Source organism: Triturus cristatus, chromosome 5_2, assembly GCF_964204655.1.
Source record: "Triturus cristatus chromosome 5_2, aTriCri1.1, whole genome shotgun sequence".
NCBI classification, from domain to species: domain Eukaryota; kingdom Metazoa; phylum Chordata; class Amphibia; order Caudata; family Salamandridae; genus Triturus; species Triturus cristatus.
In genome coordinates this window covers 762,124,169-762,151,141 of record NC_140588.1, presented here as the reverse complement: position 1 = coordinate 762,151,141, position 26,973 = coordinate 762,124,169, and the positions used below count along the sequence as shown (strand labels likewise).

Here is a 26,973-nt window from a genome sequence, read left to right as displayed (position 1 = left end):
AAGGCGACGCAGCAGAAATCACTGCGTCACCTTACTCTGTGCCCTGCAGGCGTTCCATGGGTGTTGCGGTGGGTTTTCCCATGCAACACCCATGGAAATTGAGGCTGCCCCAGATTTACAAAGTAATGTAAACCTGGGGAAGAGTCAGATCCGCCCGCCTCCCAAGGTGAGGTGTGATGAGGAGAAATGTGTTTATTACTCCTCATTTTGTCCTCTTTTCATGGAAGAGGAAAACGCCTTGTGGGATTGTTTTTGTGCAGGAAGGTGTACCTTCCTGCACAAAACAATCCTGCCTATTGCTATGTTTCGTTTTCTTATATATATTTTTTCAAACTCCTCACTGCATTTACACCACCCAAGCGAAGTTACTCAATTGGCACAGGCACTGGAAGTATTGGATCCCATTTCACCACACATTTTTTCAAAAATGGTTTGCCAGCTACGAACGGTTTTGCTGAGATTAATGAAAAGGACATGGGTTATGCACTGGGAAAGACTTAATGGTTTCATTAAACACCAATACTGAGCAATTATACAAGTTTTGCGATTCTTGAGGTGACAAAAATGAACCCCTAAAATTATGTGTTTTCATAGAATATGGTTCGTTTTCTGCTGCAGCAGACTGGATTCTTACAAATATGAACAGATTGCTCTAGTGCATGGGTGCTCGCAAACATAACCCCAGGGCCCAAAAGGTCTGTGGGGTGGCCGAGGGCTGCATTGATGCCAACAGAGTAGCGGCTTGGTGAAGTAAGGGGGTAAGGAGGGTGTATGATAAGTGAAGCTTGTACATTTAGCAGCTGAATTGTACAATATAAAACCAGAAAACCAGGGGTCAATTCCGACTTCTCCACTTGAACAAACTGTGTGATCCTAGGCAGTGGTTTTATTTCACTTTCCCTCCTTTGTCTTCAGTTTCACATACACGAGGACCTCAAAATACATCACTTCGGGATGTACACTGTACAAAACCTTATTTTGTGTTTGGTTTAATAAACCAAAATGTTGTCCATGTAAATTTGGCAACCTAGGCGACTGAAAGGGTGCACATAACTGACTTGCCTCGAGAGTGGATGGAAGCATGAATGTTTCTAAATTTATGTTGGAAAACAGACTATTCTTTTTAAACAAATACATCTGAGCTACAAGTGAAACATGTCTGTATGTTAATAAAATACACTTTTTGAATTTAATTTTCCAGAGACTTTATCATGCATTTTCACGTTTGCTGCAAGATGTCTTTAGTACCGAAGGTGCTCCTAAACTTAAGTGTTGAAGGGCACCCAAGTTACTTTCTTTCTTTAATTTCAATTAACCTTTAAATTAACACGTGCCCCTTCATTTAACATCTATTTAATATTATTGCTGAGTCAGGTAAAGAGCAGCCTAGTGCTGCTGGTGACAAGGGGGCCACGTGTAAAAGTCAGGAGGGCCAAAGCAGCCCCAGGCCAGTACTGTGAAAATCACTGCTCCAGTGCCATATTAACTGAAAATGCAGTACAAGCTACAACAATAATTAGGAACGTGTTCACCAAAAATATAAAACTCCCTTCCAGTTGTGCCACACTTTGACATAAGTCTACCTTCTGAAAGAAGAAAATCGGCATAATGCTGAAAATTCATCTGTTTTCATGTATATTTATTCACTATTGCCTTAAAACACCAGTCAGGGTGCATGATGTAAGTCAGAAAATGTATATGAGTTAGGCCATTTGAAGCGCTTTACCTGGAAATATGCGTAATATTTTGAAATTAGGTTTATTTAATTGATTGATTGATAATTGTTATATCCATCTATGTTATTGTTTGATCAAACGAAGAAAGTATATGTGTAGACAATGTGTCCAATTAGTGATAAATTACATGTATGTCCAAGGTATACCATTACATTTTTGTTTGTTTGAGTTTTTACTGTACTCAACCTTTTTACATCTTGGGCAACATCTCATAAAAGGAGCACTGGGAGTTCTGGGTTAAAACGTGTTCTTGGCCACAGTTTTTGGCTGACTCATGTTTTAAATAGTTGATGACTTGTAGCAGTGCCACTTTATCACTTTAGACAGTGGTAAATTATTTGCTGCTGTTGGCTTGAAATGTAGCAGCATTTGTCGACATATCTAAAGAGAGCAACAGAACACAACACAATAACAGGGACAAAGCAACGCAACAACACAGTTAAAAGAAAACAGTTAAAAACACAACACAATAATCACGATAAAACTAAACAAATCAGGACAAGAGCACATCAGCACAAAACCCAACAGAACACATCACTACCACAGCAAAATGCCACATAATAAAGAGTTTCTTGTCACACCTTACACTCTTATGGGCCTATTTATGAGAGGCTTGCGCTGCCGGAGCATCACTTTTTGACGCTTCAGTGGTGCAAACCTCTCAACCATATTGCTTTGCGTGGCTTTGCATGGCCTCATAGATATGGAGTAAGACAACAGTGAGGCCTTCCATGGGTGCTGCAGTGGGCGCTGCAGTGGGTTTTTCCCACGCTACACGGATGGATTTTGAATCTGTCCCAGATTTACTTAATCGTGTAAACTTGGTGCAGTGCCAAAACCTTACACCTCTCCAGAGTAGGTGTAACAAGGAGAAATATTTTTATTTCCCTCAGTTTTTTCAAAAACTCTTCTTGGTATTGCTTTTGTGCAGGGAGGTGCCCCTTCCTGCACAAAAACAATCCTGAATGCATTGCAGACATCCATGCACCATTGTTGAAGGCTTCCTGCATTGGTGCTAGGCAGGAAATTGTGCGCCAGAGCAAAGGAAAGGAAAGGAATGCACTGTGTTTCATAAATAGGGTGTATTCCTGTCTTTTCACATTGGCATAGGGCAGTGCAGCAAGAAAACCTGCTGTGCTATCGTATGCCAATTCCCCATAAATGAGGCCTGTAGAATCCTGTTTTCAGAATACATTGGCAAAAGGTGTTTGGAGCAAGCAGTGTCTTACCACCAAGGAAATTCAATAATACCAGGCAAAAATGTTTGTGCTCCACCCCATTAGCTTTTTTTATCATTAAAGTGTCTTGATTTGCTAATGACAAAGCCCATGGAAGTGAGTGATGAGTGTATTCTTTTTTTTGCTTTAGTAAAGTTGCACTACGCCAATCAAATGGAATGGATGAAACTGGCCAGATTGTTTGGTACCTTGCTCTGTGTCTCTTGCTGGCATGGATTCTAGTTGGAGCAGCTCTGTGCAAAGGAATAAAATCATCAGGAAAGGTAAGCTAGACAATAGGAATGTAAGCCATTTACAGAGTAATAGCACGTGCAAATATTGCTGTCTGCAAGATAACAGCACAAGATTTAAAAACAATACTAAAATAATGGCATCGGAGGTTAACTGTACCAGGCCTAACCTTATAACTTTGTTAATTGTGTATGTGTACCTCAAATGGGGAATTATCGTACTTTTGCGTGGCGCCAGTTTATTGTATATTCTTTGCATTATACAGTGTTGAGATGTCTGTTTGTCATTGCTATTTTCATTCACATAAAACAGCTTACCGAACACTCATCATTTACAGTCACATGCATTGGTTTGTGTAATGCCCACCAATCCATCTCTTGTTGCATGTACTGAATGATAAATTATCTCTGAAATGCAATATGTTGCTTCGTTTTTAAATACATAACTAATAATGTATAAAGTAGTACTTTAAGTGAGATTGAGGATTGGATTGGGAAAGAAAAGAACCTAACTAAATTGAATAGTTGAAATAAGGCCATGTGCATCATTAGGTTCTAAGCTCTTTGAGTTACCAGCATTTATTTCAGTCAGTAACTTTTACCAATGTTTTTCCAAATAGAAAACCTGCATAATTATGTATCAGCCACTAAATATTTGTAGCACAATTGGTCCTCTCTTTGACAACTCATTTAATACTCCAGTTTCGAAGTATATTCCACTTTGAACACTATTTTGAGCTTTCGTTGGTGTGTGTACAAATTCAGAAGAGAGTTCTGTGAAATCAAGCTGCTGCAGCGCATGTACTGGGGACCATAGACTGACGACCGGATTTAGTAAAGATCCGCACAGGCACTCATGCGATGCAAAGTGGCCTAAAAAGCAGTGTTAATTAGTTTTCCATCACCAAAGACTTTCAGGGCCATATGTACAAGTACTGGCGATAACTACCGCTAACGCTAGTTAGCAGCAGTTTTCTTACCACCGTGTACCGCTGAAAACTCTCGCCATGTTAGCAGCATATTCACAAGCCATCGCTACATGGCGATCGTTTCTCATCGCAGCAGAATTTTTTACCGTTAACAACTGCGTTATGGCGACAAAAATCTTGCCGCTAATGTGAAAAAAGTGGTTGCAGAGGTGACAGAGAAACAACACCAGCTCTTTGTCAGCTCCACTGTGTCATTGGGGACCAAAAATGCAATATGGCAGTCTATCACAGCCAAGGTGAATGCTGTCGGAGAGGAGGACAGTGAACGGCTGCAAGAAGCGCAGGCATGATGATAAGCACAAGACCAAGGAGAAACTGTTGGCCAATCGCAAGGAAGCGCTGCAGACCGGATGTGGGAGTCCAGCGCCAAAGGAGGAGCTGGATGAGTTGAAGGAACAGGTTCCACAGTCAACAGCGAGGAGTCAGTGGTTGGAGTCCAGGGACAGGACACTGCTGAACATGACCAACTACTTCAGCAACAGGGTGAGTAGCAACCAGGGACTGGGGGGACCGTGGTGGATGGGCCCAATGCCACTCATGCACAATTAAATATCTCTCAGTGCACACACACAATGACTGCAGCTCTTGTCCCAGATACCCTTGTCCCTGGAGGCATAGACACATATCACCCTAGTCAATTAATATTTTTGCAAGACACATATTGGTGGGCTCACAGACTTGGAAATCTGCACAGAAAAGTAATTCTAAATATAGTCAAAGATTTATATCAGGCCGCAAAATAAGGACAACATGAAAGAACAAAGGGGCACATTGATTGGAGATGTGGCAGGGTGTCAAAATGGCCCCCTTGCCTCAACACCACGCACATACAATTTGTCTGCACAGGGCTGCATTTCCTTCCCGACAAAATGAGGATGCACTGTGAAGGCGACTGATTATGTGCATAAGTGAGCATGCCACCACCAATGTCAGCAATCATGCAAGTGGCTGAGTGTGGAGTTCATTCTTAAAGGAGCAAGTCACACTCTGTCACTCTTCATGTTCATACAGTCCCTGAAATAAAGAAATCTGCTGGCCAGCAATGCCCAAGTGTCCCAACTCTGACTAAGCCCCATATTTCCTCAAACTTGCAAAATCTCACCATTGGAAATGAGCATAAGTGATAAGGTCACTGGCTGAAAGGGATAAGGGGCAGTAAAAACAAAGATGTACCACATCTGCAGATCAACATGCATCCATTAAGATGTCAGCACTCCCTTTGACTCAACAAAATTAACAAGTATCCACACTGTGTGTATCATGTCAAATCAAGCATACGTCCCTGCCCACATCATATGGCACATCACATCAACCCAGATCACAACAGTGGGATAGCCCTAATCATGGCTCAACAACAATCAAGTTGCATTGCCAACAGCAACATGTGGTACCATGCAATCCAACCCTCCAAAAATGAGTAATCTTGAGAATTATCAGGGTGTACTGAGTAGGGGTGACTCTCCCACAATGCAGTGCACAGACACATACATCTGAGCCAATCAACATAGACAACAATGTAGTACAACCTGCACCACTGTCACTACTGAACAGAGGACACAACTGGTGATGCATGTGTGTAGAAATTGGTCACTCACATTTGGCATACCTGTAAACTCTGAGATGATAATGTACAACTATAAAGTCACATACATGATGTTGTACAATGAATCACTATCAGGCATGTAAAAGGCCTCTCCTCCTAAACATCCTGAATAGACATTGTCATGCAGTCTGCTTGTAAACTTGTCCAATGCATGATCATACTTAAAACACAAATACAACTGCATCTCCCCTTTACATTGCAGAGTGAGAAACATCACCTCATGTACAGCAGCCTATCCCACTCTTCAATGATGAAGATGAAAAGCTTGCAACCATCGACCAGGACACAATCCAAGACCTGCTCAACTCCATTGGCTCCGCATCTCCGTAAGCAAGGTCATCCAGCAGCATCGTGGAAACTCCACCCCATGCACAAACCACCCAGCAGCTAGCACCCTTCACCACAGCTGTCTCCCAGGACCTTGAGGACCCACTTCTGACATTTCAATGTCGTGCAGTAGAGGTCCAGCAGGAGATGGCTGGTCAGGTGCGGGTGGGGTTTGACAGCCTGGCGGCCAAGTTAGATGCGGTACTCGCCTTGGACCTCGATATGGACTGCCATAATTTGTGTTGCTCCCAATGACACTGCAATCAGCCTGCTGACTGAACTCTGCCTCTTCCTCTGGACCTGTTTACCCCAAAGGACTCTGTCAGGCCCTCCACTGGGCATCTATGGAATGTGGGGGTTGTTTGACTAAGTTCTGGGACAGTCTTCACCAAAGACAATGCATATGCAAATAAAAATATTTAAGTTATACAGATGTGTGTTTCCTATGACCATTCAGGTATGGGCCAGTGAATCCATCAAAACATACACAGAGGGACATACGATAAATGTTCATGTTTAACTGTGTCCCAGATAGGCAGTGAGCTGACCGGGCATGTGTGAACTAGCTGTGCCCTAATTGCTGAAATACAACTCTCTAGCAAGATTCCAACATTGCCCTTTGTTCATGATGGCAATAGGCATGTGCAGAAAATATGGCCAAGTAAGTAACATTCCACAAGTAGTGTCTCCATTTAACATTGCTAATAAGTCTCTCTTGGCAGATCTACTCACACTCTACGGGGTGGACACAGCTTGTAGTGACGGGTTTCATTGCATGCAACATTCAAAGATAGAGCACGCCATATTCACATAGATAAAGATTCATAATGGCACATATCTACCACCCGCTATCGGAACCACAATGTCTGTTTCAGTGAAATTGTGTTGGCAATAGGGACTTATCCTAAAGTGCAAGTCCTCAGTCAGCCCCTTCCCGTGGCTTAACAATGCCTTGGAAATAAGGAATCATCTCATGCTGGGCTCACTGTGCAAGGAGAGGGCAATGTGTCTAGGTATGTGTAGTGAACTGCAATTAGCATATAGTCAGATGCTGTACCACCATTTCAAGGGTGGCATCACTATGAGGCAATGACAAAAGTAACAGCTGGGAAAAGTGGGTATGACACCGGCACTACAGGGAGCAATGCTACAGTTCCCCTCCTGTTTGCATCAGAAATGTGTTCTGCCAATTGCTGTGCACATTTGATCCACAAAATGGAAACATTATGCATGAGCAGGAGGGTGAGCCTTCATGCACAGGAACATCCAATTTCAATAATTCTGACACACCTGCACTACGCAGCAAGTGTGCCTATGTGTGTGCATGGTAGATAGTCTCTGCGCCAGGCTCATGTGGTATGTAGGGTGTGGACGTAATCTGTGGAACAAGACACATACATCCATTTTCATGATGGATAATAGTTGCAGTGTCAAAGTTTGTTCAAGGCCATGTTCCGACATTGTGTTGTCAATGGGCAACAATTTGCTGTCCAACTCTGTGAGTCACACACAAGATGTTAAACTTCACAAAAGAGTGTCCCTAGCCTAGGCCAAAACTCCTACTTGCCACCCTGTAATCCATACAAGTTTACTGTGCTCAAATCAAAAGGATCCTGACACTATCCGTCCAGCTAAGTAACATGTCATGACCACACGTACACATTCAAATGATTGTTCTGTGATTGAATAACTTGTATACAAGGTAAAAAGCAACACTCCACCAAATCACTTTAGACCTACGTGCAACCAGAATTCAAAAACAGTAAAAATGTATTATCAAGTAATAAGATTAACTACCCTAAACGAATACTAAGCACTACTACAACTAACCTAATCTTAACTAACTGGAACAAAGTGAATGCTAATCTAAACTATCTAATGTAACTAATCCTAAACACACAACAACATATGTAAGACATCAACCCTCCTCCCAACCTTAAAGCACATCAGAAGACAGGACAAATGCATCTTAGCTAAACATAAACTAACTACACAGATATCATACACAAATATATATGTTTTTGTAATTTTTTTTATTTTTTATAACAAATACATTTACCCCCCACCCAAAGGGAAAGATAACTTATCCACAAATACTACAAGAGAATAAATAACTAAAGCTATGTTAAAATCTAACACAACCTATTCCTCCACTACACTACCTAAAACTTTAAAAACGTACCTATCACTAACTAATAATAATAAATAACACTGGGGACACGGAGAAAAGGGGGATGGGTCTCTATCGGAAAGCTCAAAATGGGAGACCCAGGGCAGCCTTAATCTCCTGCAGGTGGGAGGCATGCTCCGCCATTTCACGTTCTATTTGTGCCACTCTGATGTTCATGTCCATAATTGTGCGATGGTTCCGCATGGTAAATGGCACTACGTGATCAGATGCTGCAGCTGGAATTGTCCCTTGTCCGTGGGGCTGTGACGGGGCACCAGATCGTGTGCCGGATCCTGAGGCAGCAGCTTGTCTGTGTGATGTCTCGGGGGGTGTTGCAGATCCCTGTCAACGTCGGGACCCACGCCTGTCACCAGAAGGGCCAGATATGGCCTGTGTGTTACTCTGCCTGCGTCTGAGGACTACATCGGGCACCGCCTTCCACCTCCCAGCTTCCCAGTCAGCTCAATGCCTCCTTGCCATGTTGCGGTATCCCTTGGCCACCCTGAGTATGTGAAGATACTGGTCCTTCTTGAACTGGAATTCGTGGGCCTCCTCTGGCAACATGTTGTCTGTCAAATAAGAGCAATGACAAAATGTGAGTCCTGATGACTATATCAATGTTCTCCATCTAACTCAGAAACACAAGGTCGGTGAAACATGGGAGCCTACACTCTAACGAAAGATTGTGAAGTTCAAAAGTGACATGGAGAACGCAATGTAGAATCAAGGATCAGTTACAAAATTCTGGCGACACTGGCATGACAGTGCATGGCATGTGACATGTGATGTCATAATCCAATGAGACTGTCAGTGTCAAATGATGGGGCTGTCACATACCCTGACTGAGGGAGACATGTACAAGGAATTGGAGGAGAGAAGTATTAGCCATCCAGGTGTAGCGCCTCGCTTCTCCACTTCTGCAACACAGGGCTGCACCATATGTACAATATTCTGGTGCAGCCTTGCAATTCCCCCGCCGATGGAGTGAAGTTTATCAACTCTGCGCGAACACAGGCACACTTGCACAAGAGTGCAAGGGTGTCTGTGTGCAGGGGAGGCTTGTTTATGTGTAGGAAGGTGTCCCTTCCTGCACATGAACAATCCTGGAAAAGCCCTACTGTCACTTTTATGTGTGCTGTACCAAGCAGCACACATAGAAAAACAACATTAGTTGGCTGAACACTGACTTGAAATAAGGCACAGCCCCTCTCGCCACTGGGCGAGCGGGAAAAACGTTGTTTACCACACAATTTTGACTCTGCTAAAACTTTCACAAAGCAGGATTTTACACTACAAACTGTTACAACGCATTCCCTAAAGTAACGCCCCCCTGGCGTTAGAATAGTGATTGGGTTGTAATGGGGAATGCGTTGTAACGAATAGCGTTGTAAAGCCCTGTGTTGTAAAAGGTATTGTGGAGTAAAAACTGTGGAGTAAAAGCATGCGGGGTAAATGCATGTGGGGTAACGTCACAAAATCGGAGATTGGGGCTTGTACATTTGCCCCTGAGTCTACCAGAGTAATGAACCCAAGGAGACAGCTTATCAACACCATTGCAATGCCAAAACATGCCAATTACATACATAGGGACATCTTTGCTAGGTGGTTGGGGAACGTGCCATTGTCAGCCTTGGCTTAAAGCTATGCCCTGTAACTTTGGGGATGCTGGTATGCAGCATACCTACAATAGTACTGTGCAGACCTGTGTCTGATCATGCACGGCCTGAAAAACATTACCTCCTTGTCCATGATCTGGCCCACTTGCACAGTCATCTCAGTCAAGGATGTACACGCATTTTATGTCTGGTCATACTCATCACCAACACCACTCACATGTCTCCTCTCCTGTCTGTACGATCTGTAATCCACATGCATGTGCTGTAGTGACGGAACCCATTGATATTTCTTTCATGGGTATCACTGGCTGGGGATGTGCAAAGTGTCATCCGGAAGACATATGGATTGCTCCATCTTCACTTACTGATTTGTACACCCTTCACACTTCCACAAAACACCATCACTCTGGAGGCAAGGTACATGTGACACACACCCATACTGCATCCTACTAAGTACATGATTTGACCCAGAGATTCATCACATCTCACAATGATAATATTTAATGGGTGAACTCACCAGTGGCGTGTGGGTCCTTGAAGGCGTCGATATCCCCCTGTGTAATGAGTGGTCTGCCAGCTGTGAGACATGAAAAGAAACGTGTGTTGGTAACACGTGTCCTATTCATCATCCACTTCATCAATGTCAATGCTCTGTAAATGTACTGTTGCAGTTCATGTTGCATACATGATTGTGTCTAGTTTGTCTGTTATTCCCACAAGACATGATAATGCAGAGTTAGGCAAAACAAGACAATCATGCTTGCATATTTGCACATTTAGCACACTCTTCTTGTGTGACACATTCCCAAGGCCCCGTTGCTCCCAACAACATCATGTTCTCCATGCTCTGTAGACAATAGCATTTCTGCAGATCGCACAACAATGTGTTACAACTATTGATGGTGTATGACACTCTGGAGATGTCTTTTAATAAATGTCCAATTTCTCCTATCTCATACAGCATTACCGAAAACCTAGGTACAAGGGCAGCGTACATAGGAGGCAGCGCCAAAAGTAAAGGTCAGTGAAAAGCTGATCCTAACTTAGCAAAACTAGGAGAAATGCATGATCCTTTTTGCTTTGTCCATGTGTGCTGCCTTGTGCACATGGAATAAGCAAAATACCTTGGATTGTTAATGTATAGTAAGGTCACCTTTCCTGTACATAAACAATTTTTGCCCTGCACGCAGACACCCTTGCACTATGGTGCAACTACACTGCTAATAGTTGCGCCAGTGCAGGGGGAAATGCAAACCTGCACCATATGCTTGTAAACATGGTGCAGCATTGCGATTCTGAAGTGGCAAGGTTGGGCGTGTAGGCATGACGTCTAACGCCTCACCCCACCACTTTCTTGAACATATACCCCATTGTGTTACAGACAGCATTTTGTATGTTATAAGTGTTCATTTAACTATTTTGAGGTTGTACTTATCACCTTGTTGGCCAATGAGGACTCCAAGGTGGTCCAAGATGTCACCCTCACGGCCCACACCATCCTGCCATCGGTGCTTCCATTGTTGGACAGTCCTGCCCACACCGAAGACATGCAGCATTTGGTTCCTCACATGCTCCCACCTCACCTTCCGCACACGTATGGCATATCCCTGCAGGGTCCGACTCCCACTTTCAACCATCAAGGGCTGGTAGTTACTCACTTGCCAGAGGAACCCCCCAATGCCCCCTCTGACATCCTGCCCTCCCTACCCACAACCACCATCTCCCAGCACACACCTAAACCCACTCCTAAAAAATAAAACCCTAATATATACCCCAACAACTATTAAGAATATAAATGACCCCTTGGACAAACACCCGACAAGATTTAGTACAAGACGCAAAAAACATGTAAGGACAAGTATACAAGACTTCACAGGGACACTAGGGATAGTTCCCAGGACACAACAAAACTCTCAAATCCAAAATAAACAGTACACAACACCAAACACCTCCAAACTCTCCACAGTCACCAGCAGTGTGTTCAAAAGAGAAAGTGAAAGTGCACAGTAGTCCTCCAGGATGCATGCTGACATCACTTCCTGTGTGTTTGCAGCCCGTTTTTTGACTATGCGCTGATATTCTGCACTCAAGTTGGCTTTAGCGGTAATATTTCGTGTTTTTACATGTATTTAGCTATTATTTTCCATCGCGGTTATGAAAAAAGTGTCGCGTTAAGGCGGCAAACATTTGGACGCTAAGTGCAAGTTGTTCCTCAGATGAACAGTATTTGATGGAATTTCCTCTCTGACCCCAAAACACACCATAAAATTCAACACTGACCCCAAAACACGTACTCACCCGAAAACTTTCAAGTCACCATTACTAACCACACAATGTTTAACATTCACTTGTCAGATAGATGTACTTATGCAGAGAATGAACATGCACACAAGGTTTTGGTGTTGTGATGTTTTATTGTACAAATTATGCTTATGTGCATTTTTCACAGAAAAGAAAATAAGGATGTCATATTTTGACGTGCTTATGTAAAGAAATTATTAATAATTCTGTCCCTTCATGCTGTTCCTGCAGCAGAAGCTGCGGTGTGTGCAGCATCAGCCTCATCTTCTTGGTCATACTCAGGATTGTCTGGTTCATCTGGCAGTTCGATCCATGGCGCATTGGTGCGGGCACATATGTTGTGCAACACACAACATGCCACGATGATCTTTCACACTAGTTCAGGCTGTACAGCAGTATGCCGCCTGAGATGTCAAGGCACCGGAACCGTGACTTAAGCACGCCAAATGTTCTCTCGACAATGGAACGGGTGCGTCCAAGGGCAACATTGTACTGTCTCTGTGCCTGGGTGTTTGTGGCTCTGAGGGGTGTCATCAGTCATGGAGAGAGTGTATATCCTTGATCACCTGGGACATATAATGGAGAGATGTGTCCATTGGTATTTGTGCCTGCTGTGTTTGTAGAGTTTCTATTTTGGGGTGTGTGGTTTGTGCTACTTTGGTAATTCGGGTTTGTCATGTGTAGCTTCAGACAACTGACCAGCATCAATGCAAATTACATTGCCTCCCAGCTGCTCGTTCCCTTCCCCTACCCTATTTGATGGCGGCGGCTGCGCATTTGCGCCACTGGCGAGATGAAGGCATGCCAAAGGCAAGCCCATCTGCGCCCATCCGCGACCCGACCAGGACCAGCGCCAGGGACCCTGGAACTCCTCACGTCTACCACTACGACTCATCCGCCATCCTCGCACTCAACCCCGGAAGTAAGAACAATTACCAACAGGCCACGCAGAACACGACCCACGACCAGAACTCTTGTCGCCACTGCCACCAGACCTTCACCACCGCCACGGCCACCAACACCGCCAATGCCCTAAGAAGCATCCTCCTCACCATGCACTCCCTGCACAGACACGCCGTGGAAATCTGGAACCTCCAGGACACACTCTCACCCGACATTGCATTCTTTATAGACACCTGGACCACCACCTCCTCTACCCCTGACATTGCCCACGCAATCCCGGACGGATACACGATCCAGAGGAAGGACGGCCCCAACCACCCGGGAGAAGTCCTCGCCATCGCGCACAAAATCTCCCTCCGCCTCTCCACCTCCAGCGACACCTTACCCGTTGCCGAACACCTGCATTTCCAGGTCCAGACCAGCCCCAACTCTACAGTCTGTGGCACACTCACCTACAGACCCCCCAGGACCGCATCGCACCCCACGCCATCACCTCCATGGACTTCATACTCATTGGAGACCTGAACTTCCACCTTAACAACACCAATGACCCCAACTCCACTTCCCTCTGGAAAAAGCTCGCCAACATCGGACTGAAAAAACTCTTCACCAAACTGACCCACAAGGCAGGACACACCCTTGACCCCATCTTCGCAGGAGGAAACAGCGTTCGCTTCAGCCACACCATGCAACACCCATGGACCAACCACCACTGCGTACACTTCCTCAGTGACAAACTCAAGCTGGCCAATCCGGCACCCCATGCCCCACATAGGAACTGGAGCAGAGTCACAGAGGAGAAGCTCAAACCCACCCTCAACCGCAACACCCCCACCGCTGCATCCGACGCCAACCACGCTGCCAGGGAATTCCACACATGGATCTCCAACTGCGCAGACAAACTCGCCCCGCTACGCAACTCCGACAGACAGCTCCCCAGAAAAGCCACCTCGTTCACCACCGACCTCCAAGAACCAAGATGCACCAGCAGACGCCTGGAGAAGAACTGGAGAAACAGCAAGACACCCGAAAACCTCACCACCTACAAGAACGCCATGACGAAATACTACCAACACATCTGTACAACTAAAAGGACCTTACTCCACATCAAAAAAGTCACCAACTCCACCAACTCCAAACAACTCTTCAACGTCATCCAGGAATTCACCAATTCACCAAGCCCCCAGCTAAGCCAAGGACAATGCCATCCTCGACCCGACTCAATCCGGATTCCGCAGCAACCACAGCACCAAGACCGCCCTACTTGCCGCCACTGATGACATCAAGCCCCTCAGCTAAGCCATGGATAATGCCATCCTCGACCCGTCTCAATCCAGATTCCACAGCAACCACAGCACCGAGACCACCCTACTTGCTGCCACTGACGACAACTGCATCCTCCTCATCAAATGCCACACCGCAGCCCTGATTCTACTCGACCTGTCAGCAGCATTCCACACCGTCTCCCACCGCAAACTAGTGGGCAGACTACATGACACCGGCATACAAGGAACTGCCCTCGACTGTTTCCGATCGTTCATCAGCGGCAGAAGCCAAAGGATCAGACTGCCACCCTTCCTCTCCGAACCCACAAAAATCAACTGCAGAGTGCCCCAGGGATCATTGCTCAGCCCAACTCTCTTCAACATCCACATGGCCCCCCATGCAGCCATCGTCCAACAGTACGGCCTCAGCATAGTATCCTACGCCGACGACACCCAGCTCATACTCTCCCTCACCAAGGACCCCACCACCACCAGACTCGTCTTCCAGGAAGGTATGCAGGAAGTCGTGACCTGGATGAGCAACAGCTGCATGAAACTCTATGCGGAGGAGACAGAAGTCCTCATCCTCAGAACCACTCCAGCGGCATGGAACAACACCTGGTTGCCCACCGCCCTCAGCAGCCCCCCGACCCTACGGACCATGCCAGAGAAGTGGGCATGGTGCTTGACTCCTCCCTCTCCGTGAACCAACAGGTCACGGCTGTTGCCTCCAGCTACTTCAACACCCTCCGCATCCTCCATATGAGCTTCAAATGGATCCCCCGTGTCAAGAAAGACAGTCACCCAAGCACTAATTACCAGCAGACTGGACTACGGAAACACCCTCTATGTTGGCATGGACAAGTCTCTGCTCCGCAAGCTCTAGACTATGCAGAAAACCGATCCTTAGTGATAGACGTGGGTCTCTTGGCTTCTCATGATTCAGCTGAAAAGAAATAGAGATACAAAATCAAAATCTGAAGGAACCATTCTAAGGTGTTGGGTAACAGGAGGTCATAACCACCTCCCCAGGAAATGCTAATTTTTAACCAGTATCTCTACCCTAGTTACTGTCTATCATGAGCATTCTGGGCCAGATTTGGAAAAAACACATAGCAGCTGGAATTACTGGATTTATTTTCACATATGATTTCTGATTCCATGTCGTTGTCTGGTCCAGTTTTCTCCTGATTTCAACAGGCACAAAAAATTGTGCAGACTAGATTTAGGTTTTACCAAATGAGTTTGAGCACCAGGTAAAATTCAGTATTGTGTAGAGTGATGTCTCCTGTACTCGTAAGAGATTGCTGAGATCACGACCATCCATGTCCAGCTGATACCTGAAAGAGCAATAACATACCACTGTAGCAGGGGTTACACCGATTCTGGCTCTCTCATTCCCATGGCAGCAAGTGGTTAATGACTGCTCTCATATAAAGTACTGCCATTCACTAGATTGTACTATTATATTACTCAAAAGTATCAGTCTCCTATTTTGGTGTTGACTCTCTTGGGATTGTGAGGATGAGCAGCTTAGGGACAGTAATAGAACAGTTAATCAAAAAACCATCAATACAGGTAACTTCCCAGCCATGGTAAATCAAATAACCATCAAAACAGATAACTTCCCAGCCAGAGCTATACTTTAGAAAGCATACATTCTTTTAACATAATATACATTATTATACCATCAATAATAAAACTGAACAAGCAAATCAAAAGGTCTATGTAACTTCTTGGTCTGTGGATAATCTTAATATTTATTAGAACATTGGAATGTTGGGTGCTCCATTGAAAACAATGGAGTGCTCCGGGCTTATAATGGCTGGTATAAGCCCGGAGCACCAACATTCCAATGTGTCTTTGTTCACAGCTCTGGCTGTGAACAAAGGCTTCAGGGAACCCGAGGGGATTTCAATCCCCTCGCGCTCCCTGAAGGCTTTGTTTTGTTAGAACATTCTGCCCTCTAGTGGCAGAATGTTCTAATAGCCTTATAGCCCTTCGTAGCTGGGCTATTTTAAAGTCCCTCTGCTTTGTTAAAGTCCCTCGCCTTCGGCTCGGGCCTGTAACGCTGCAGCGGGCCTTTAACAGCCGGTATAGCCCGCTGCGGCGGGCTATAAGGCTATATTAAACCGTCATCACTCTGGACACAATCGAAGTTCTAGCCATGTGGCCTAAGGCCGCTGTAAGAAAATTGTAATACTTGGCTACATCCGGCCCTGCGGGCATGGGACTGCACTCAGGTTTAATAAAATAGTCTCTCAATTCCAACAGGTCAGTCTTGCACAAGCCTGTTCAGGTCACTTGTAACTCTAAGACCAACTACAATTTTACAGAGAATTTGCTACATCAGTATCTCAGTGAGTATCTAACCAGAGCCTATCTAGGTAGCTCAGAAGCCAGCACTGTCAATGAAGAGATTGGTGTTTGCAAACACCCAAATTTCAACAACAAAACTACGAACGAAAGGAAGCTCTGGACCCCACTACTTTTATGTTGCTAAGAGGCCACCACCAAAACAAAGACAAAATCAAAGGTTACAATGTAAATATTTTTTTTCCTGATTTCCAGAAATGCAGGATCTTAAAATGGGCCAAGTGAGTTAGAACCAGATACCCCTGTGGTCTATCAATAGCCACTGTTATGGGGTTGTTGGGGGTATGAAGCCAAACTGGAATGTACAGGGGCAGGACTTTGAGAAGTTGAGTTATCGGTTGAGGGGCATGAAACCCCTCTCAACAAACAACCACAATCTCAGGGTCAGGGTGAAACACAAAAAGGCACTAAATCAACCTGTCCTTAACCATCTGGTAGCTTGGCACAAAAGCAGTCTGGCGTAACTGAGAGGCAATGTGCAAAGTATTTATGCAGCACTCAAACAGTAATCAGGTAAAAACAGAGCACAATTGTTATTGTATTTATATAGCGCTTACTACCCCTGATGTGGTGTCGAAGTGCTTTTTGGTAAGTAGCCTGCTAATCCGGAACTCAAAAAGAATTAGTGGTAAATTAGTATTGGGAAATATTAATTCATTTGAACGGTGGACATCTGAATTGGATTGAAAAGGAGAATGGAGGGGTAGAAGAAGGAAGAGTGTAGAAAGTGTTTATTGATAGATCATAATAGTAGGTGGAGGTTTGGGATGAGTAAAGGAGAGATGGAGGCGGGAAGAGTCTCTAGAAATCAATTAGGGAGAACATAGTAGTAAAATGAGGTGTCAGATGAGTCTAAGGAGGGATACATGAGGGAAGGGTTTAGAATGAGTTGTTTGGGAGATCATAGTAGCAGAATAATGTTTGGGATGAGTCAAAGAGTTGAGGTAGAGGATACATTGGGAGAGGTACACGGTGAAACATAGGGTAGTACATTAGAGAGACTCAAATGTCTTTTATTGTTTTTTTACAGTAGGAATAAAGTAATAAATACATAGATATATAAGTACATGGAAGGTATACATGTATAAGGAAGGTAATCTATCCAAATTTAAGTTGTATGGAATAAACTAAGCCTTTCAAGTGCTACTATACTTTAGGTTCATTTTTGTGTGTTTTTTTCCTTTTCAATAACTGAATAGTGAAGTGAAGTAATTGTAGATACATAGTTATGATACAATTTATATATTGTGATAGATAAATACACTGAGAACCATAAGCATTTAAGCAAATAACTTATGAAAACCATGCAGTGACCTACATACATGTTAAGCGTAGAATAATTTAAGTAATATTTACATTTGTTAAGCAGACCTAAAGACTATCTAAATCTTTATAAACAAAATTATCATATATATTTCTCTAGAGAAATACACATATCTAGATACATACACAAAACCAGTTGGAATGCATATATTCACAGGGATATGCAGTACGTTTGTGTTTGAGTATGGTGGTTATGTAGAGAAGAGCCAACTCTTGAGTAGTCTTCTGAAGATAAGATAGTTATCCGTGGATCTTATGTTTAGGGATAGTGAGTTTTATAGTTTGACTGCTTAAACAGAAAAGGATGTACCACCTATGTTTTATTTCTTGTATGGTAGGATTTTGAAGTGAGGTGTCAATCTGGAGCAGAGGTTTCTTTGTTGAATGTATTTGGTGCTTTTATTCTTGATGAACAGCGCCCCTGTTCCATATATTGCTTTGTGGGTGATACAAAGTAGAATTACTGTGGATCTTCTGGCAAACGTTAACCAAGAGAGAAGTAGTGCATCCACCCAGTTCCAGTCTATTGTGCTTTTAAGGTCGTCCAAGATAGCAATGGTAGGTTCTGCTCTTCTTCCTGGACAGAATCCTATTTGGAAGTCGCAAAGTCTGGAGTTATCTTCAATGAATTGGGACATCTGGGTACCAATTCAGTTTGCCCAGGAAAAGTCCATTTGTAATGAAACTGTAGTTGTCGAAGTCAAGCAGGTCCAGGTTAGTTTTCTTTAATAATGGGCGTATGTATGCCTTTTTTAGGTCTTCTGGAAAGCTTCCCATACTTCTGGAATTATTGATGATTCTTCTTACTGGTGTGGCAGCAGAGGCAGTTAGAAGAATGTTTTTGAATATTTGTGGTGATTAGGGTCAGAAGGGCTGCCAGCAAGCCTGCTTGCTTTGAGCAGCTCCATAAATTCACTTTGTGATATTTGTTTGAAGGAATGGAGAGGCTGGATTAGCCTACTCTTGGAAGGGATTTTTGGAAAGAGGTTTGTCACTGGTGTTTTTTCTTTCTTTTAAATAGGAGTCCAATGTGTCTGCTTTGGTTGTGTAATGATTTGCAGTTTGTCTGTGAATTCTTTACTAATGGGATGAGTTCCTTCTATGCACATAGATTTATGAATTTCAGTGAGAATTTTATAAAAATTATTTTTTTTCACATTTAGCATTTTGAATTCTGTCTGCTTAAAACCCTTTTTAGCTTTTTTGACTGCTAACTTGTATAAGCTGTTAAGTTTCTGTAGGTGAAGTTTATCTTGACTGCTGTTTGTTTTGAACCAGGTGCATTGCAGTTTTCTAATTTTGCTTTATCTCTTTTAGTTCTGTTTTTCTCCAAGTATTCTTTTGTCCTGTTTGTTATTCTGAGTGATATTAGAATATCAAAAGCTTCCTTCAGCCACTCATATAGTTTTTTAATTGCATGTATTGTGTCTAGATCTGTGTTGAATGTTAGTTGTGTTTCTAAGTATTCAAAATTGAGTTTGTTCCTTGGGCGAAAGGTGGATGCATTTAAGGTGGTTTTAGGGGTGTTATTTTGTGGTGTTGTATGTTGGAAAGCTAGCAAATGGTGGTCTGACCATGTGATAGGCGTACTCGTTTGAAAGGTAACTAGTTCTGGATTTGCAAAATGACATCTAGGTTGTGTCCAGTGATGTGTATGGATTTGTAAACGATCTGATGTAGGTGCAGTGTTTCTTGAGCAGTGATGATGGATTTTGGATGGGGAATATTTGGTTTGTCAAACCAAATGTTTAGGTCACCAAGAATGCATATGTTGGAGTGTAGTGTTATCATGTTAGAAACTGCATCTAGAAATGTGTCTGGGAAGGTTGCATTGCTAGGTGGAGGTCTGTAAAGGAGAAGGAAGTTGGTGTAGGGTTGCAGCTGGTGAAGAAGGCCTCACGTTCCTCTATCGAAACGTCATCAGCTTTAGTGAGATGTATGGTTTGCTTGAATAAAACAGCTAGTTCACCTCCCCTTTTGCCAAAACGATTTTGTGTGACAGTTGGATCGCCTAGAGAAACGGCTTCATTCAACACCAGAGCCATATCATCTCCCAACCATGATTCAGTTATAAAGAGTAAGTCAGGCTGTGTGCCAGTGAGTAGGTGGTAGATGTGAGGCTTGTTTTTAGAGAGTGATCAAACATTTATTAATAGACAGTTTACAGATTGTGTTTTGGTGGTGGTGTGACTTTGTTTTTTTATAAGAGTGAGCAGTATTTTTTGCAGTTGTAGCAAGTGATGAGGCATCAAAGTGCTTTTCAGTCAGTAGCACTCTATTCCGGAACACAAAAAAGATTAGTGGTGGATTAGTATAGGAAAATATGAGTTAACTTGAGTGGTGGACATGTGAGTCTGTTAGTTGGATTAAAAAGGAGATCATCATAGTAAAATGAGTTTTGGGATGAGTAAAATCTCACACCAATCTAGAAAAATAGAGTAATCTTTAATAAGTACAATGATATCAGAACAACAACAAAAAGAATTAGTAGAAATGGAGATATACAATTTCAAAGTCTTAAGTGAAAATAGAGCCAAAAACCACAAAGCGCCATCTGAGGTTATCTGGTCATGCTGGACTAGGACACAGCCACAGCCACAAGTTCAAGCCAACTGCGATGGAGCGCGGGCCGGACACAGGACCAAGTTGGGCTTTCTGGACAGTGTACCTAGTTGTGCAAGGTCCTGTGTCACAATGCCTCCAGTTGCGTCACTTCCAATGGGGCCGCTGATCAGGAGCTGCATGGTGTTGTGTCACATTGCGGCATGCTGCTTCGGTTCCAATGATGCCACCGAAAAGGAGAAGTGAGGGGCTGTGATGCAAGTCCCTGCATTAAGATGTTTTGTGTCAGTTCTGGTAAGGCTGCCTATTAGGACTTACGAGGTGCTGTGATGAGAGGTCCGGCATGGAGATACATCATGTTATGTCAGTTGTGATGGGGCCACTGATCAGGAGCTGTGAGGTGCTGAGATGTGAGGCCTGCATCACACGGTGTCAAGTTGCGTTGCACTGCGTTGGCTTTGAGGGAACCTACAGATGGGCAAGGAGGAGTACACTTTGATGCCAGACATTTTTAAAAGTAACGTCTTAAAAACTGGGACTTATCATACAAGTTTACCATTAAATAGCAATTCAGTGGAAGCCAAACATGGTATTTCTTTTTTGGAAACAGTTATCACTTATTAAATGAAATAAGTTAACCCAATGTTATTCTACGACAGAGGTAGACATTGGAGAAGTGAAAAATTAAAATAGGATCTATTCACTACCAGGCTATGTAAAACCCAAAAATACATGTCCAACATTTTAAATAGAATGCACCCTGCCCTATGGGCTGTTTCTAGACTACCCTAGGGGTGACTCATATGTATTAAAAGGAAGGTTTGGACCTGGTAAAAATGCTATTGAGCCAGATCAAAATGGCAGTTTAAAACAGCATACATGCAGCAATGGCAGGCCTGAGACATGCTTTAAAAGGGTACTCTAGTGGATAGCAAAATGAGTGCTGCAGGCCCACTAGCATTTAATTTACAGGCACTGTGTAGTACAACTACATGTAGTAACAGAAATGTACCAATCAAGTGCAAGCCAATTGTACCATGTTTTAGGGAAGCAGCACAGGTAAATTACCACTGGTTAGCAGTGGCAAAGTGCACAGAGTCCTAAAGTCAAACAGAAAGAAATTCAGCAAAACAGGAGGGGTAAAGGAAATTGTTTGGGGGACTACCATCCAAGGGTGTTAAGTCTAACACTCATGCACTGTTGTGTTAGTGAAATGTAGTCATTACTTACATAAACAACAACATACCCGGGGCACGCAATGGAAAGGTGCATGTGAAAATCTCCTAGTATTACTTTGGGGGAGACGGAGGTGTGTAAGGCAAGGGAGTTTCTCCACTTTATGGGATGAAGGCTCAATGGGCAGTCTTGCAACCTTCAAATACCACCTGCACAAAATGGAAAGATGAACTTAACTTCTCAGATACTGGAGTGCAAGAGGCAACTGTATAAGGGCACAGAGGAGAGGCAGAGCAGGGGTGCTTTTCAGTATCCAGAAATCATCTACTGGGATCTTGTCCATAGGTATTGCCTCCAATGCAAGCAGAGAGACTTCCTTCAGAAGTCGAAAAGGGAATTCACTTCTATTTCAGTGAGCTCTGGGATTAAATCAGTAGTCAAGTCAAGTTATTCTTTATTCGGTTATTAATACAAAATAACCATAAAAGTACAAAGACAAAATTACATTTATATAAAAATTACAATTATAGGGCCACATATAGTAAAAAAAAAACGAGTAAGTTCAGATCTCAATTGTTTTCCGTAATTTAAAAACATTTTTAAGGAATGAGGAAATAAATACGACAGTTAAAATATTATCCAGTTTCTGTACAGCTAAAAAAGCAGGGTGACAGCGATTAATTTCCATCATTTTTAGCAAAGGAACAACAAACATTTGTCTTGGTCTAGTATAAAATTTACAAAAGAAAAGTATATGCATATCTGATTGCACTGATAAATCATCGCAGGGACATTTACTCATGATTTTTGACCAATTATTCATAGTTGGAAAGCTGAGTGATCTAAATAGTATATTAAATCTAAAACGTGTCAATAAAAACCTTTCATAATCACTCATTTGTAGCTTTAGATATGGCTGTAAACTATTGCAAATTACAATTTGCTCATGAGCTACTACCGTAGATTTCTTAAACTCTGTTTTAGCTCTGGTCTCTTGCAAATAGGTCATACATCTATCTTTTAAACATTTCCTCGAAATATTACAAAGAGAAGGCGGATCAGTATAATAATCCCCTAGTCCCAATAGCATGAGAAAATTATTAATATAATGCAGCCATCTAATTTTCCCACACTTCTCTAGGCCCATTGCATTTCCCATAATCATTCGGTTTAAACCAGATTCATCTGCGGTCCATATTCTATGCCATAAAAGTACTGGTGCAGTTTTTATTGTGTCTTCTAAGTATGGTTCCCCTAGTTCGATATGGCAAGAATATGTTGAGACACTCTGTGGGACGGCCAGGAGATATTTCATAAAATTGTTTTCGACAACTTGTAATATGCTGACGTTTGCATATCCCCATAGGCCTGCTCCATAAGTGGCAATAGCTACACAAGTTGCTTCGTAAACAGTCAATATTTCCTTAATTGGTTTCCTCCCTATTTTCCGACTAAAATTTTTTAAAGCCATGATAGATTTACAGTACAACAGTTTCCTTGTCTTAATAGTATTGTTCCATAGCCCGGAGCTATCAATTAAGACCCCTAAATAGGGGAATGTTAAGGTGTCCTCTACTGGGGTAGTTCCAATATAGATTACTTTTTTCTTCCTCTGCGCACCCGACCCACAGTGCATGGTGAATGTCTTAGAACAATTTATGCTTAAATCTAGCTGGTTCATAAAATCCGAAAAGGAAGTGACTACTCTTTGCATGGCCTGCGGTGTTCTAGCCATCAGTACCGCGTCATCTGCATATAACAGGATTGGGATTGATCTATTTTCTACCATTGGTACGTCCCTACACTCTGTTATCAGAGTCTTTTCCACGTTATTAATATAAAGTGTAAAAAGAAACGGCGCAAGGACACAGCCCTGTCTTACACCCCTTCTGATTGCAAATGATCTAGTGCATTCACCATTTTTCCCATATCTTACTCGGGCCGATGCTCCTGCATAAAGGTCTCTCAGGAAGTCAATAATCTGCTTATCCACACCCAGTTTGTCCATTACTAACCAAAGTTTACAATGTGTTACTGAGTCGAATGCTGAGGTAAGATCCACAAAAGTTAAAAACATTCGTCCCTCTTTCACTTTGGTATATTTTTCGATTAAAATATGCAAATTCAAACACTGTTCAATAGTACCAAGACCTTTCCTAAAGCCATACTGCAGGTCACTTAAAATATTTGCTTCATTAGCCCATATATGTAACCTGTCTAAGATTACCCTTCCTAGAATTTTAATAGTAGAATCCAGGAGTGATATTGGGCGGTAACACTTGCAGTTTTCACGGTCGCCCTTTTTAAAAATTGGGACTATCAGGGATTCACACGACGATGGGAGGAGGCCTTTTTTCAGAGTGGCATTAAACATACGTGTAAGGATTGGTGCCCAGAGTTCCTTGTTATTTTTAAATAAGTCAACAGGGACTCCATCAGGGCCTGGTGCTTTTCCCGCCAAACTTGCATCAATACATTTCTGCACCTCTGTTATTGTTATTTCAGGTTCAAGTTGGATACTCCTCTGTACATGGTCTCTCATTTGATTATCATCATGGGTACTAACCATATGATCCTGTACAATGGAATACAACTTAGTAAAATGTTCGTCCCACTCACTCTCAGTGATTGCTACATCTAGTGGGTCCGTATCACTGAAATTTAAAAAGGGGGCATTGACAACTCTCCAGAATGAGGCAGAATCTTTACTTAGCGAGGCGTCACATAAAGCATCCCATGCTTCTAGTTTTAGTGCATTTTTCCTATTTTTAAGGGTCTGCTTATAGACACTCCTACACTTCCTGATTAGGTCAGCATCCTTCTCAGTAGCATGTATAGCATGCTTTAAACTTCTATAAGCCTTCGTACATTCAGAATCAAACCACCTCTTCTTCCTTGTGTTCCCTCCTTTTGTATCAACCCACAATAACTTCCTTGTTTGAGCAATGATCGATGAAAAATTACTAATAAAATCTGTATCATTGGCATTTACATCTGTACATACATAAAATTCTGGCAACATGCTTTTAATTAATTTCTCCTGAAAATCTATGGGGCAAATTTTTGTCCACTTCAGAGCATAGCCATTTTTACGGACCATAACGATGTCGTCTATTATCACTTTAGATTTGGTCCTACCACGATATTTCTTACATCCCATGGTTATTTTAAAGCTTAATGGAAAATGATCACTAAGTGGGCAGTCCAGAATTCCATATTTCCGGATCATGTCCCTATGTCTAGAGGTCATTAGGGCATAATCAATAGTTGTATTTGCCCCTCTGCCGTTGAACGTTGGTAAAAAGGGGATTTCCGGACTAATCAGCTTATTTACAAAGTCCAGATCATTTTCAAATATTAATTCATTTAAACAATCCCCTCGTACAGAATGCTCAAAATGACTAGAGCCAATGTCTCTATCCAGTTTTATCCCACACAGCCCATTCTCACCACTCCTGCATATTTGGCAATTAAAGTCTCCTGCCCAAATAATACAGGTATCCTCTGTCCTCCGCCCAGTTGCCGAAGTGATGTTACTACCTAATAATCTAAAAACATCCCTTGGGTCTTCTCCTTGGATGTTATCATAAAAATTAATCAAAATTATGGAAAACCCCTTGTTAACTCTGATCCTTATAATATGATAATATACATTATTAAAAACTAACTCAGTTTTAACTCCTACTAGGAGGTTCGAAACATACGTACACAAACCTCCTTTAGCCCTACCATAAGCTGAGCTGACCGCTGGGGAAAAGAATGTTTTAAATCCATTAATGTGTATAGGTTCAGTTGTCCATGTTTCCTGGAGGCTAATTACATCAAAATTGCCTACCAGTTTTTCCCAATTTTCATTGCCCACTTTAGACCTCAGTCCTGCAATGTTCCAACTCATAAGGGACCAAACTTCCCCACTAGATTGATCATCATCTAAATCATTACTACTATCAAGAGGTATTTCCTCACCACAAAATGCCTCAATTTGTGGACTATCACTAATAGGGACCGCCTTAGCTATCTCTGTTTCGGCGGAGGTATTCCGAAGCCCTTGGTCCCTTGTCTTATAACTTTTGAGAATATTCAAATCAGTGGGTCTGTTGTCTCCCTTGAGTCAGTCAATATCTTCTAGCCCCTGCAGGATCTGAAATCTATTTACTAAAGGGATTTTAAAATTTGGGCTAACATTACCTCTATGTCTGAACCTATAATTCCCAGAATACCAGGTATCATCTCTCCTTAAATCCAATAACGGGTAAAAGTAGGTTAGATCTAAAGTGTGAATTCTGCCAGTATTATAGTTTGGTTCCCATTGACAAATAAAACTCACAGCTCTTCTGTCCCTCAAGTTTATGATAATACAATCTCCTTGAAGATCTTTATGCCTCTGTCCAATCCAGTGTACCCTCCTAACATTTAGAATTTCTACACGAGTTTGTCCAGGCAGTGGCCTATTGTGATTCAGCCAATAAATTACCTTATTCTTGAGTTCCTGATAGTTTTCTATCTTTCCGTTACTCAACTCTGGTACCCCGGTCAACACTACTGTATAGGGTAATGACTGTGGAGGGAGGTCAATATGTATTTTCTTGTCCTTATCATTCTGTTTATAAATGTTTTGGTCTGCCATTCCCTCCTTCTCACCATATCCCTTACCTTTCTCTTTTTCAATTCTTTTTTCACCAGTATCTATTTTATTCAACATGTTTGCCCCCATAGATAGAATAAGGGGTGCATCATCCTTCTTGCTCCTTTCAGATAGAGTCGCAGCTGCTGATGTGTGCGGTACATTAATAGCAACATCATCTGCACTAGTAGTACTTAATGCAGCTTGAGATTTAATCAATGCACCAAAATGTTCCAAAGTTTCTACAGTACCTACCCCTTGCTTTTCTAAGCCCTCAATTTTATCAAAAAGGGTCTTTAATCTTCCTACCACTGGCAATATCAGGGACTTCATTACCTGCTCTATTTTCATCATAAAATCTACCAAATCACTCAATGTAATGGCTTCTTGTAAGGTGGAGTTTTCTTCAATACTATTTAGTGACTTTCTTTTAACTCCATTCTCTTGGCGAGGGGGTAAAACAGATTTCCTATTTTTCCCTTTTGATTTCCCTTTCTTGCGCACAATCTGCGCCACTTTTGTTTTTGGTCTACT

General features: G+C 42.6%; 1 protein-coding gene across 3 annotated transcripts in view; it reads left to right on the top strand.

Annotated features, from left to right (window-relative positions):
• The window catches only part of LOC146829237 (sodium- and chloride-dependent neutral and basic amino acid transporter B(0+)-like), a 561,372-nt gene that overhangs the window by 275,755 nt on the left and 258,644 nt on the right, over positions 1 to 26,973 (top strand). For all 3 annotated transcript variants that reach the window (XM_085607862.1, XM_085607864.1, XM_085607865.1), the window contains one exon: positions 3,105 to 3,237. In XM_085607862.1, coding sequence (XP_085463988.1) covers positions 3,105 to 3,237 — 133 coding nt within the window. The remainder of the gene's footprint in view (positions 1 to 3,104; positions 3,238 to 26,973) is intronic.